The sequence below is a fragment of the Dipodomys merriami genome, unplaced genomic scaffold (genome assembly GCF_024711535.1).
Source record: "Dipodomys merriami isolate MVZ:Mamm:240054 unplaced genomic scaffold, mDipMer1.0.p SCAF_314, whole genome shotgun sequence".
Classification (NCBI taxonomy): Eukaryota; Metazoa; Chordata; class Mammalia; order Rodentia; family Heteromyidae; genus Dipodomys; species Dipodomys merriami.
The window spans coordinates 685,885-700,698 of NW_027204649.1; the positions used below are offsets into that span (position 1 = coordinate 685,885).

General features: G+C 52.3%; 1 protein-coding gene across 1 annotated transcript; it reads right to left on the reverse strand.

Annotated features, from left to right (window-relative positions):
- Nucleotides 1-10,871: 10,871 nt before the first annotated feature.
- Nucleotides 10,872-14,791, reverse strand: LOC138841303 (jerky protein homolog-like). The gene is made up of 2 exons (XM_070041974.1): nucleotides 14,620-14,791; nucleotides 10,872-13,032 (listed from the first exon to the last, which is right to left on the reverse strand). The coding sequence occupies exon 2, from the start codon at nucleotides 13,006-13,008 to the stop codon at nucleotides 11,434-11,436; it is 1,575 nt and encodes a 524-aa protein (XP_069898075.1). The 5' UTR covers nucleotides 13,009-13,032; nucleotides 14,620-14,791; the 3' UTR covers nucleotides 10,872-11,433.
- Nucleotides 14,792-14,814: the final 23 nt, after the last annotated feature.

The window sequence follows — 14,814 nt, forward strand, 5'->3', positions numbered from 1 at the left end:
GCTTCTGCAAAAGAAGTCTTTTTTTTTAAGTAGAGAAGAAACATAATCTATGTTGCCTGCCTGCAAAAGTAAAACATCTTTGTTTGCAAATGCATTTCTTTCCCAAAACATGACACTGCATACCATCTTCTTGTTTTCCCCATAGAAAACGCGTCTGCAAAGAGAAATTAAGAAAAGTTTCTTCCACAGGGGCTTCACTGTTATTTAGTTTCTAAAATACTAACTACTGATGACCACTGTAGATGATCTTTCCTACTGCAAGAATGTTCCGGGCTGAATTCTGCTCCCACTGCTCTCCAGAGTGTTCTGGGCTGAATTCTGCTCCCTCTGCACTCATAATGGGGGCCTGGCCCTGCTCCTGAGCTCGGCGGGCAGGTGGTCTCCGGGGTGTGTGTCCCCCTTCGTGAGTGGCCCTGTGAGGAGAGATCAGGACACACGGAGGACACAGGCAGGGGCCCATGTCCCGAAACCAGCCCTCGCCACCCCTGGGCCTTCCAGGACGTCCAGAAAACCAGTTTGGTGCCTTCACCACCAGCGGTGTGACACTTCAGACAGAGCCGCTGTCACCCACTGTCACCTGCCCCACGTGTCAGGAGAGGAGAGGTCACAAGCAGGAGAGCTCCAGGCATCGTGTCTACATTTAAGACGGAAAGGAGGGAATGTGACTTTAGATCAAAATGCCTGGAAGGCAGGACTCGCACCTTGGACTTCAGACGCTCTGCTGCCTGCTGCAAAGGCACTGCAGGGCTCAACACAGTTAATCGGCTCCAGAACCAGAAAATCCAGGGGTGTTGACCTGGTTCAGAGGACATAATCTGGACTAAGAGTCTTTGTCTCTGGATTTTTCTCTCACTGTATTTCCTTCTTTCCTGCTTCTCCTGAGTATTCCTAGAAATCCTAGGCTTTTTTTTTTTCCTCATGGCAACAAAGTGGCTGCTCAGTTGCAGGTCCCACATCCCCACCTCCCAGAACCCTATGGAAAAGCACAGGCTCACTTCCCCCTTCGCACACTCTCCTGGACTAATTATGAGAGATACGTTTTATACTCCACCCTCAGCCCAGTGTCTAACAAGGCTGTGTTCACTTGATAATATCAATGAGCCTCAACACTGCGGAAAGGCAAAGCTTTGTGCCAGCCCAATTAAATTTCTCCTTCGGTCATCAGATGTAATGACAAGAATGATCATTCTGCTTCAAAACCATCAGTGAATAAAGTATTTAAAAGTAATCTAATCAGGGCTGGGAAGGTGGCTCAGTGGTAGAGTACTTGCCTCTCATGCATGAGGCCCTGGGTTCCGTTCCTCAGCACCACATACACAGAAAAAGCCGGAAGTGGTGCTGTGGCTCAAGTGGTAGAGCGCTGGCCTTGAACTGAATTGCTGAGGGACAGCGCCCAGGCCCAGAATTCAAGCCCGCCTCCCCCCAAAAAAGTAATCAAATCTAATCTAAGTCAAAACAGATCACTCAGATAGAACATAGATCGGTAGCCAGACACAGTGGCACACACCTGTAATTCTAGCCTTCAGCTGCCTGGGGCAGGAAGATCACACGTTCAAAGCCAGACTGCTCAACACATGAGACTGTTCAAAACATAAAACACACAGAGAGAGGAATTTAACATCATCTGCACAGCCCTAGAACCTTTTCCCTCTCAGCCACAGTCATGATTCCTCATCACTCCCATTTCCACTCCAAAAGCATCTGCCACCTAGCCACCGTCTGCCAACTTCACCTACTTCCACAACCTACTACCCACTTCATCCAGCCTCTCCTCTGTCCCTATGCGCCCAGCCACTCTAGAGACGTTGGGAACGCTTGTTCTCAGGTTAGGAAGGAGAAGTGGCCGTGTAGCCCCGCCCCTCTCTGGACTTTCTCTGACTGGTTCATGGTGCAGTTCTACGCCTATGAAGCACACAGTGGGGCTCGAAACGTGCCTGCGGTGCACAGCAAGTGGAAGCGGCCGGTAGCAGCCGCGCTGGGGCCACCAGGGGGCGCTCCCAGAGTCGGCCTCACGACTCACCGCGGCAGCGCCCTGGCCAGACCCAGTCAAGGACTGTGCTGGGTGCGACCACAGAAAGCGGCCAACCCTGTGGGCTTTGCCACCTTAGCAATCACAAATCAAGGCCACAGACGGTTGTTTGCTGAGCAACTCTTGTGTCAGCTAGGGACACAATGTAGGGATGAAATGGCACGAATGCACAATGTAGGGATGAAATGCACGAATGCACAATTTCAGGGTGAAATGGTTCTAGCATTCCGTTTCGCTCCTCCATGAGCTGAGGGTGCGCAGTCTGCAGCTGGCCCCATCTCCCCGTTCTCTCTCCTTTCTTCCGAGGTCCCCGATATTTGTGTTCTCACAGTCTTTAGCAGCACAACGTCCATCGGTGTTAAGTGTGTCCACACTAGATCACATGCCGCATGAGGAAAGCAGCCACGTTGAGCTGACAGGTGCTTTACAGCCAACGCTGCGCTGTCGTCGGTGCAGCGGGAACAGAGGGGTGGTGCAAGGCCACTCTGGGAGTGCTGGTCCTCCATGGACGGACGCGTGCTGTGCTGGCCCCAGTGCACGCCACACCTCACAAGGCGCTGAAATTCTGAGTGCTCTACCAGCGCCTCTGGCTGGGCCAGGACCGAGAGCCAGGCAGGAGTGAGTACCTCGAGCTGAGCAAGGAGCTGCCTAGGCCCCGGGCCCCTCAAGGCACTCTACACATGGGGTCAATCAGGACCTCCCCTCCCCCAAAGAGCCTGGGCTGGCCAGCTGGGCATCCCTGCTGGGTCAGGTCTGCTTCCAGAAGGCAGGCTGCCTGCTGACCCCAGGACGGGCCTGAGAGGTGAGGACGCAGACCGCAGGATGGACCTGCAATCCATCCACACCCCACTTCTAAACAGTGCCTCCAGCGTGACCAAAGGGAAGTATGGCTCACACAGCTTCTGCGGTTTGGCAGGTCCCGCCATGAAAAGCACTGCTAACAAGGTTTGAGGAACCGTGAGTAGTCAGCACCAGGGTGACAGGATGGCTGATGTGATGTCAGGAACAAGGCGGCCCCACCATGGAACCCACAGCCTGGCGAGGTTCACGGAGCCACAGAAACAACCCACAGCCTGGCGAGGTTCACGGAGCCACCGAAACCACGGAGTCACAGAACCCACAGCCTTGCGAGGTTCACGGAGCCACAGAACTCACAGCCTTGCAAGGTTCACAGAGCCACAGAACCCACAGCCTTGCGAGGTTCACGGAGCCACAGAAACAACCCACAGCCTTGCGAGGTTCACGGAGCCACAGAAACCACGGAGCCACAGAACCCACAGCCTTGCGAGGTTCACGGAGCCACAGAAACCACGGAGCCACAGAACCCACAGCCTTGCGAGGTTCACGGAGCCACAGAACCCACAGCCTTGCAAGGTTCACAGAGCCACAGAACTTGAGGCCTTGCGAGGTCACGGAGCCACAGAACTCATGGCCTAGCAAGGGTCACGGAGCAGCAGAACTCAGGGCCTTGCTAGGCTGCAGGAGCGAGGGTCACAGAGCTGCAGGACAAGCAGGGCACCAGGACCCACAGAGGCCAAAGCTCAGACCCCACTCTGCAGTGTTGCCTCCTTCTCCCAGGGCAAATACAGCCCCACCCCAAATGGCAACTGGATAACAAAGAAGACAAAAATCAAAACTGCAGTCCCACAAGTGAACATGCAGACAGCGCCTGGACACTGACGAGACTCCAGTAACACAAGCCACACAGCAATTAACTCTAAGCACCTGCCTCTAACGTGATCATCACTGATAAAGAACTGCCAGTTAAACGAGCCTGTTAACTCTGTCCTCTTTTCCTCTCCCTTTCTCCCTCCCTTAGGTTCTCTCCCTCACTTTCCCCCTCCCTCTCTACGCTCCCCCTCCCCTTCCTCCCCTCCCCTCTCCCCTCTCTACGCTCCCCCTCCCCTTCCTCCCCTCCCCTCTCCCCTCTCTACGCTCCCCCTCCCCTTCCTCCCCTCCCCTCTCCCCTCTCTACGCTCCCCCTCCCCTTCCTCCCCTCCCCTCTCCCCTCTCTCTTCTACTCTCTCCCCTCTCTCCCCTCTCCTTTCCCTCCCATCCACCCCCTCCTCTCTCCTGGCCACCATGATGAAGCAAACTTCCCTCCTCCACCACTCTTCCATACCTTCCAAAAATCAGCAATATTTTAGAGAGTTTAGTTCATTAAAAGCTTCATTAAACAACCCATTTTCCATTCCACCGATGTAAAACCTTTTCTTAAAGACAAGAAATTTGCCCTATCATAAAACAAGTATTTTAGTATGCAGGTATGTTTCACTTTGCTTTTGGTGTGAAGTAGCTCTATGAAGGGGTCTGGTTACCATCTTTACATACAGGCACATACGGTTCTCTCCACTATATTCACCTTCCCTCTGTATCTATTACATATTGTCTATTTGTTACATTTTGTGCAGATAATGTGCTTCTGTGATGTTTACCCCACCCACCGCCCTCCTTTCTCCAAATAGCTCCCCCTTTACAATCATTTCATATCATGGGTAGATCCTACGATCCTGCATATGAACAAAACCACGTGACTCCTTTCTGAGCTTGGCTCGTTTCTAGTTCCACCCACTTTTCCGGAAAGCACGCCACGCCTTCTTTACGGCTGAATAATACTACAGAGCATATGTGTGCCCCATGTTCCTTCACCACAGCTGCTGGTCTAGGTGTTGCTTTGGAAGCTCTGTAAGGGCCGCTGGGCTGGCCCCTGGAGTCAGGGCTCTGACCCCAGGCCTCGCTGGCCTGTACGCTCTGAGACTGCTCCTTGGGTACAGTTTGCAGCCTGGTACAGTGTTGTTGTTATTGTTACTTTGTTTGGGTTTGATGTAGGCTTTTTGTTCTCACCAAAACGACAAGAACAGAGAAGGAAGCATATCAGATGTCTGGGAGCCGAGTTAGTCCTCAGGCTCAAGCTACAGAAGGGAGACTCAAAAGGTGTCAAGACAGACAAAACCTGGGTATTTTCCACTTTCACATGACGTTTCTTTTTTCATACACAAGAGTACTCTGGTGATTTTGTAAACTTATTACAAGAAAGTATAGTGGTTCATTTTCCCTAGACCTTTTTCATAGTAGTATCAGATTTATTTCGCAGCAAATCTCACTCGGGGCAGACTCCGTCACACAGGTTTTGTAACTTACCACTAGTTACTAGCTGTTTTATCCCCTTTAAACTTTTGACTTCAGATGGAAGTCTTTTTCTTAAGTATTCTTTCTAGTTGGGAAACAGCTAGGGAGAGATATTATATAGTCAGTGACTTCCGCGGGTCCCACCATTCTCACGGTTAACTTTTCGCTCCTGTGCCGGTACTGGGACTCGGATCAGGGCCTCAGTGCTCTCTCTCCACTTTTTCTCTCTGGGCAGCACACCTCCTCTTGAGCCGCAGCTCCACTTCCAGTTCTTAGGTAGTTTATTATAGATAAGCATTTTTAACAGACTTCTTTGCCGGGACTGACTGCAAATGGAAATCCTCACATCTCGGCTTTCTGTGGAGCTGGAGCTGCAGGTGTGAGCCACCAGAGCCAGCTCTGACACTAACTTTCTACTTCTTTCAGGGGTGAGGGACCCTTTCTCTGCCAAAGGCCGTTGAATATTTGTAACATATACAGTGAGGCAGAGAGGCCACAGGAATCCACGAGCTGCGGGTCCCACCATGCACCCCAAGCTACGAACCTGCCGGTCCCACCATACACCCCAAACTACAAACCTGCCAGTCCCACCATACACCCCAAGCTACGAACCTGCCGCTCCTACCGTGCACCCCAAGCTACGAACCTGCCGCTCCTACCATGCACCCCAAGCTACGAACCTGCGGTCCCACCATACACCCAAGGCTTTATCAGGCTTCACAAAGCCCTGAGCCAAGGCTTCCCACCCATGAAGCCAGCTCCCTAAGAGGAATTGTTTTGTAATTCCTCCTTACCTGGCAGCCGCATCTCGGGTCCTGCTCCTGCAAGGCCTCTTCTAGGAAGCAGTGGTCTACCGCGGTGGAGATGGCGGCTCTCCTCCTGGCCACGGGCCTGGTCACGACGTGGCCGCAGAGGGTCATGTCATTACCACCTCATCTGAGGGCGGCCCCTGCCCACCCACAGCGGTCCTCCACCTGGCTGTGGTGCTAGAAACCCAAAGTGCTTTTCAAGCACAGGTCCCCAGGAACACTTGAGCCCAATTAAGTCGGATTTTCCGTAGCAGAATTAGTAGTAGCTTGTGCATGTGTCACTTTTGTTTGTTCTTTAAAAGTACTTGTTCTAGTGTGTTTTTCTTTACCTCCACTAGACCTGAACCCTCTTTCGGAGAGGTGGAACTCTTCCGCTCTTTTTAATGTTCCTAGCTACACAGTTTGGGTTTGTAGCTTCTAATTACACATTAGAACCACAGGTGAGCGACAAATCCTGAAATGGAAGGAAGTAAAACTTACGTGAAAGAACCAAGCCAGCACTAAAGATGTCAAAGATGTATAGACCAGAAAAGGCATCCACGTTCCTGAACATGCATGTTTGGGGCCTCTGCAGACAGGCAGGAGGAGCTGTCTGAAAGTGCCGTCAGCAGAGGCGTGGCTTGGGAGGCCCAGGCCCCCACTTTTTGGTGTAATACACAGAGCAAGGAGATGAGAAGGGAATCTGCAGTTACAAACAAATCCTGTAGCCAATCAACGTAAACCAGGTGCAGGTGCAGTAACTGCTGGGTTCTTGCTGAGCCAAGTAAGCCAAGGTAAAGGCTGCTTACTAATAAAACTCTCCCATTAGAACGCTTTGATCTTTGATTAGAAATTGAATAGGCTCAGGAGTGTAGATTGTTTTCTGTGTGCCTGCTCTCCTGTGTTCTCACAGTAATCTAATCAGAGCTACATGAAACCAACGTGGTTGTTACACATAAAATTTTTTGAAAGCAGTCAATATTCTGAAACACCACAAGATGGAGATGATACTCCATTTACAGGGTGCTAGGCGTTTGGGTTTGGTTTGTACTCTTTGTTTAAAATGCTCCCAAAGTCTTTTGGACTTTTGTGGTTAAAATAAAGAAAGAAAGAAAGATTTCCAAGTGGATGGACCTAGAACAAATCGCATTAAGTGAGGTAAACCAAGCTCATGTTTTCTCTCGTTTGTGGAAGCTAGATCTAAAGTGCACCGGGACATGATAAATTATACGGGACTGTAGGTATTCACACACAGCGAGGCCGAAGGAGGACACTGCTGGGGGAAGAGCACAGGCCTCTGATCATACAGAATGCTGCTTACCGAATGAAGACAAAAAATGAAGATCTCCAGACCATCAGCGTTTCTAAATGACATTTAAAAGCAAAACCTCCAATAAAACAAAATTGTTACAAGGCTAGCCATTATAAAGCGGGGTGAGGACTGTGAGTAATCTTTGCTTGTGTGCTGGCCGTTTGCATTTATCTTCTGTATGGAGCTCTGTAGTTTCCTCTAAGAAGCAGCTTCTAGATAAGGAGTCATTCACCCCTGATCCCACCCCTGCTAGACTTGAGAATCACTTAAAGTCACTGTCGGAGCAGGCCTGACATCATATGACTGCTAAGAATAACACTTATGGTGTTAAGCATCTAAAGTTGGGTGTTTGTTTCAGCTAAAACAAGAAAGAAATCAGTACCTGGTGCCAGTGGCTCACAGCTACCAGCCTAACTACCTTGCGTTAAGATCAGGACTGGGACCAGTTCCTGCAAAACAACCTGAAACCTCACCTCAGCCAAGAAAGCACGCACAGTGGCGTGCGCTGGCCATTCCAGCCCCACTGGAGGCTGCGAGCAGGAGATCACAGTTCCAGGCCAAGCTGGGCAATGCAAGTTCATGAGACTTCTTCTCAATAGAAAATCTGGGCATAGTGGCGCATGTTTGTCATTGCAATCTAGGCCAACCTGGGCCTATCTCAAAAGGAACCAGAGGAAACAGGGCTGGAGGCACTGAAGCCCTGGATTCCACCCTCTGTGCCACGGAAGCAGAAAAAGGAAATAGGGGTGCTGTAGAAGTGGGGTGCTAACGTAAGAAGACATCTAAGAGGTAGCGTTTGCGGTCAGGAAATGGGCACTGAGGCAGTAACCACCAGACACTGTGTAAATCGTACTCTCAGTAATGTAAGAGTATAGACCAGAGTCCTTAACCTTGCAGTTGGAAAGGACTGGTTCTCACCAAGGGATAATTTTGGCCCCCCTGGACATTTCTCAGAAACTGAAGACATGGTTGATTTGGTCCAAACTGGAGTGGGAAGAAGTGTTCGTATTGGCTATATTGGCTCTCTTAAGCCAATGGAAAATTCACAATGGATGGGAAACAAAGCAACAGTTGTAACTGTCATTTCTCCTCCATACTTAAATCCTGTTTCAGCTGAAATGGTTTGCTGTTCAGATTAAGTGGCAAAAACCAGACCACAAAGCCTAAAATGCAGAGGTTCACAGAAGTCAGTCATGGAATGAATACACAAAAATGCATCTAGATTTCCTTACATCGTTTCTATCATCTTGTTTTGTCTGCACTTTGTGAGCTTACAGTGGAACTACATTTTCATGTTTTAAGCACACTTGTGTGCTTTTCTACCCTGATCTTGAGATGCTAGCAGTTCTGCTTCACTGGGTTTAAGCATGACAAAGACTCCTACTTCCCTCACAAATCCTCTGGCTCCCACCAGGATAAAATTACTCAGAAAAAGTAAGCTAACTTATCCCACTAGCTCCTGTAAATAAATCTGCTCTCACAGAGTTCCTGGCTACTGGAAGCGTAGGAAACTGTGTTGAGCAGGCAGCTTCTGGCAAGTACTGTGTCATGGCATACCAACTAGAGAAGGAAAAACAAAAACACCCCGTGACATTCCAGAGAACACAACCTGCAGTACTGGGGACTGAACCCAAGGCTTCACACACTCTAGCAGGTGCGCTACCACTGGGCCACTCCTCCAGCACAGCTAATCTTTGAAGGGAGAAACAGATGAACAGCACCTTGAGTGAGGAACCGCCCGCGCGGGGAGCAGGAACACGATTTGACTTAGATGGTAGATTTAGTGCCCACACAACTTTTGCCATCATCCGTCAAGTGGTACCAACCAACGATCAAGCACATTTCACCTGGTACTAACATTGCACGGGTGAGAAAAGGCAAAAGCAGAAATTACGGGGCCCACAGGAGACCCAGCAGCCCGGGACGAGGGTGCTGACCAGCACACTACCAAGCACGCCTCACCCTGGCTACCTTTACTTCTCCCTCCTCACCCAACCGCCTTCTTCTGTTGGAATTTAACCTCTGCCTTCTCAGCACCTTGGTGCCCTGGGAGCTTCTTCCCTTTTTTCTGTTGGGTCTGAGAACTTCACGCTCAAGGCAGCGAGCAGCAGTGGCCCCAGGCCTCTACCAGAGCCAGACTGCCATGTTGGCCGCACAGTGCCAACTCCACACCTTCCACAGACCTGCTCTTGAACTGCCCACCATCCCACACAGAGTTCATCTGATTTGCAGTAAGAAAGGATGTTCACTACGCATTTGCTAAGTGGAATCAGAAAAGAGGCAGTAATGCTTAAAATCACAGCCTAATAGTAGCGTTAAGTCTGATATGGCTGCATTTCAGTAAATCCAGACATAAATTAAGGAAGCTGTGTAGCACATATTTCATTAGAAAAATTATTTTATTAATTATGTTATATACATTTTACTTAATACAGAATTTGTAACTATCTGATTCAATATATATATGTAATTTTTCATATTGAACACTGAGGCAATTTATACAATGAACAAAGTTTAAACACTTCTATTTTAAATAAGTCTGTCAAAATCTAGATATATATGTGTGTGAATATGCGAATATATATGTTAGTTAAGAGAAACTATAGAAAGTTTAAAAACTTTAAAGCTTCAGAATTCTAAGAAAACCACTATAAAATGTTAAGTATTTCAATGAAAAATTAAATCTTTCAAAAATGACTAAGAACAAATCTGTATTTTTTTAATGCTGGACCCAAACATAACATGGAACTATTTAGGTTTTAAATTATAAATTATGTTAATTTTAACATTTGCAAAATATTTTCAGTGTCTTGAATAGCAAAAGTTTAAGAAAATTTATCAAAACTCTAGCTCAGATGAGAAGAACGATCCCTTTTAGAAGTGTCAGAGCAATAAACAATGCAATTTTCTTCTCTCTGGCACTTGGCAGTAGGGACAAAAACACAGGATTTATTTAAAATAATAACAATCTTATTTGTTTCTCCTTTTCATTTCAAGTAAAATGGCTATGTATGACAAAATGTTTCAAATTATAGATTAAGTATCCAAATATTCAGTAAATAAACAAAAACATAGTACCTTTCAAAGTCCCAAGATGTTCCCAAATATAAGAGGGAGTTGGTATCTTTACATGTAACATTACAGAACCTATGCTATCATTGGATAAATAATCCTATACTGTTATCCAATTTATCATAAAATGAGGCCAAATTAAAACAAACCTATACATTCAACTAATATAAATAAACTTAAAAGTTCGTGGAATAACTCTCCTACATATGAATAGAATACCTATTACATACCAGCTTTCCAATAGTCTCCATTCCTTTAATTAAATTTGATATACTTATTTCATTCCCAGAATTATCTCCACTCCTTGCCATCCACACAAAAGTAAGAAAATGGAAGTATGATTTCTAAAATTATTTAACAATTCATAGATTATAACTTCATTTTAATTATTATGGTCATTTAAAAATCTAACAATATATAGCTTTCCAATCTTGTCAGCCTATAGACACGATCATTTAAGACAATTAGCACAAGAAAAGATTGCTATAGCAGCTTTCACAATTCAAGCAAAAGACTTCAGGAAAGTGCTCAATCTGCTCACTGTTTTTTTGTGTTTTTTTTCGTTTGTTTGGGTTTTTGTTTTTGTTTTTGTTTTTTTTTTGGTGCTAATACACTGGACTTGAACCCAGGTTTTTCTGCTCCTATCTCACTCTGCCAATTAAACCACACTCCCAGTCCAGTTTGTCTACAGGTTTAGAAATACAATCGCTTGGATTTTTCTGTCCTGGCTGGCTTCAAACTGCCGTCTTCCTAGATGGCAGCCCCCTGAGTAGCTATGATTCCAACAGCAGACAGCTGCCAGCACCCTGCTATCTCTAACTTCTGCTAGAGAGTCTGGGGAATGTTACTCTGACAGAAGGATGACTGCTGATTTACAAAAATGAACAGACACAGACATGTACTTTACACCTATACCAATTAGCTCCTGACCATGTATACAAATAAAGGGCCAAAACACATTATGAAACACATAATTCTCAAACTATTTCAGATACATTTCACAGGACTGTTGTGAAAACTCACAACACAAAGAAAAAAAAAGCACAGCGTTTAGTGATTATCACAAATACTATTTACGGAACAATGATGAAAGTGAAATGTCATTACTGACTTGAGTTTGTCATCTTCTGTTTATTTCTGATGGTGGCTCGGAGTTTACGTATGACCAGCCTATCGGGTAGAATCATATCGCCTTGTTGTTCTAGGTAATCTAATAGATTCTCGGTCCACTGGAGGGCAGCTGCATGATCTATATGTTTCTCTGGAACCAGTTCTGTGTCCTCCTCCTCATTTTCACTGGATTCATCTGTCTGGCCTTGGGCTCTCTTGATGATTTCAGTGTCGGTTAACACCTCGTATCCTGGCTCAGTACTGTCCACTTCAAGCCATCTTTCAATGTTCTCAGTGGTGGGGCTTTCCAGTCCTCTGGTATGCTGTAAAAGGGTGGCCACAGTAGCCACAGAAATATCTTCTTCATCAAAGACCAACCCTTCTTTCTCCTCTATGGTGGGGAGAATCTGCTTCCAAGCTCTGCTAATGGTAACCGGCTTCACCAAGTTCCACGCCATGGCTACTTCATAAAGTGCGTCCAGCAGAGTTAACCTCTTCCAGAATGATTTCAGGTCATTGCCTTCTTCCAGATTGTTCTGCAGAAGGCCTGCCCGATAGTTCCTCTTGGTCGCTGCTATGACCCCCTGGTCCAGGGGCTGAATCAGTGGAGCCACATTGGGTGGTAAATACTTGGCAAAGATCTGGCCATCCTCTGACCGCAGGACGTTTTCATTTGGGTGCGTTGGCGAATTACCCAGCAGCAGCACAGCCTTCTCCTGCAAGCCTTTGGATCTTAAGTGCTCTCGAACCTGTGGCACAAAGATCTTATCGAACCACTGTCGGAAAATGGAAAGGTCCATCCATGCACCTCTCCGGCTGAAATAAGAGACGGGCAGGTTCACGGTGTCCGTGGCCTTGAAAGAGCGAGGCTTCCTCGCTCCGCCCACCACACACAGCTTCAGCTTGTGCAGACCCGTCGCGTTGGCGCAACACATGACAGTGATTCTTTCCTCGGAGGACCTGTGCCCGGGGGCGGAGCCTTTCCCTCGGACGCCCGAAGTCCTGGCAGGGAGACACTTCCAGAACAGCCCGGTCTCGTCCGCGTTGTAGATCTGTTCGGGCTGCAGATTCTCCCGCTCGACAAAGTCTCGGAAGCTGTTGCAGAAGTCCTCCACGGCGGCCTGGTCGCCGTTCGGCCGCTCGTTCCGGATGTTGACCTCCCGGATGCTGTGCCGCTGCTTGAAGCGGGTGAGCCACCCGGCGGAGGGGTTGAAGTCGCCGTCCATGCCCAGGGCGTAGAAGAAGAACTCGGCCCTCTTGGCACAGATGGGCCCGGACACGGGGCGGCCGCGGGCCCGCTGCTGGTTGAACCACTCGAGCATGGCGCGGTCCAGCTCCTCGTACATGGACGGCTTCATGGACTTGCGCTTGGCCAGCAGGCTGGTGGAGTCCGAGCTGCTGGCGTAGCTGATGATCTTCTCCTTGTTCTTCCGGATGTCGCGCACCGTGGTCTCGCCGATGCCGTACGCCGCGGCCAGCCGCTTGGGCGGGGCCCCGTCCTCCAGCTTCCGGATGATGTCCAGCTTGTCCTTGATGGTCAGCACCACGCGCTTCCGCTTCCCCGACATGGCGCCCGGGCGAGGAGGCGCGGCCTGGAAGAGGGGCAGAGGGGGTGACGGGGTCCCCCAAACCCTGACCCCGCGGCCGGGTTCGAACCCAGCTCGGCGCGCGGCCCGGGCCTCGCTGACCCCCGAACCCCCCCCCGGCCTCGCTGACCCCCGAACCCCCCCCGGCCTCGCTGACCCCCGAACCCCCCCCGGCCTCGCTGACCCGTCCTCCCCCCCGGCCTCGCTGACCCCCGAACCCCCCCCGGCCTCGCTGACCCCCCCGGCCTCGCTGACCCCCGAACCCCCCCCGGCCTCGCTGACCCCCCCGGCCTCGCTGACCCCCGAACCCCCCCCCGGCCTCGCTGACCCCCGAACCCCCCCCCGGCCTCGCTGACCCCCCCGGCCTCGCTGACCCCCCCGGCCTCGCTGACCCCCGAACCCCCCCCGGCCTCGCTGACCCCCCCGGCCTCGCTGACCCCCGAACCCCCCCCCGGCCTCGCTGACCCCCGAACCCCCCCCCGGCCTCGCTGACCCCCGAACCCCCCCCGGCCTCGCTGACCCCCGAACCCCCCCCGGCCTCGCTGACCCCCGAACCCCCCCCGGCCTCGCTGACCCCCGAACCCCCCCCGGCCTCGCTGACCCCCGAACCCCCCCCCGGCCTCGCTGACCCCCCCGGCCTCGCTGACCCCCGAACCCCCCCCGGCCTCGCTGACCCGTCCTCCCCCCCGGCCTCGCTGACCCCCGAACCCCCCCCGGCCTCGCTGACCCCCGAACCCCCCCCGGCCTCGCTGACCCCCGAACCCCCCCCCGGCCTCGCTGACCCCCCCGGCCTCGCTGACCCCCGAACCCCCCCCGGCCTCGCTGACCCGTCCTCCCCCCCGGCCTCGCTGACCCCCGAACCCCCCCCGGCCTCGCTGACCCCCGAACCCCCCCCGGCCTCGCTGACCCCCGAACCCCCCCCGGCCTCGCTGACCCCCGAACCCCCCCCGGCCTCGCTGACCCCCGAACCCCCCCCCGGCCTCGCTGACCCCCGAACCCCCCCCGGCCTCGCTGACCCCCCCGGCCTCGCTGACCCGTCCTCCCCCCCCGGCCCTCGCTGACCCCCGAACCCCCCCCCGGCCCTCGCTGACCCGTCCTCCCCCCCGGCCCTCGCTGACCCGTCCTCCCCCCCGGCCCTCGCTGACCCGTCCTCCCCCCGGCCCTCGCTGACCCGTCCTCCCCCCGGCCCTCGCTGACCCGTCCTCCCCCCGGCCCTCGCTGACCCGTCCTCCCCCCCGGCCTCGCTGACCCGTCCTCCCCCCCTCCCCCCCGGCCCTCGCTGACCCGTCCTCCCCCCGGCCTCGCTGACCCGTCCTCCCCCCGGCCCTCGCTGACCCGTCCTCCCCCCCGGCCCTCGCTGACCCGTCCTCCCCCCCGGCCCTCGCTGACCCGTCCTCCCCCCGGCCCTCGCTGACCCGTCCTCCCCCCCGGCCCTCGCTGACCCGTCCTCCCCCCGGCCCTCGCTGACCCGTCCTCCCCCCCGGCCCTCGCTGACCCGTCCTCCCCCCCGGCCCTCGCTGACCCGTCCTCCCTCCCTCCCCCCCGGCCCTCGCTGACCCGTCCTCGCTGACCCACGCTCCCGCCCGGGCCCACCTCGGAAGCAGCGACTCCACAGCGCTGACAGCCGCGCGCGCCGCCCCGCCCGGCGCCGCTCCCGGAAGCCGCCCCGGAGGCGGGACTTCCCCCTGCCCGCCGGAAGTGGGCGGGGCGTCCTCTGCGCGCCCAAAGCCGGGGCGGGGCGGCGGCGGGGGCGCTTTGAAGGTGAGCGCGCGAGGGCGGAGCGCGGCG

Bases quoted from the DNA above. Each gene is read 5' to 3' on its own strand.
- LOC138841303 (XM_070041974.1), bottom strand. From the start codon at position 13,008: ATGTCGGGGAAGCGGAAGCGCGTGGTGCTGACCATCAAGGACAAGCTG.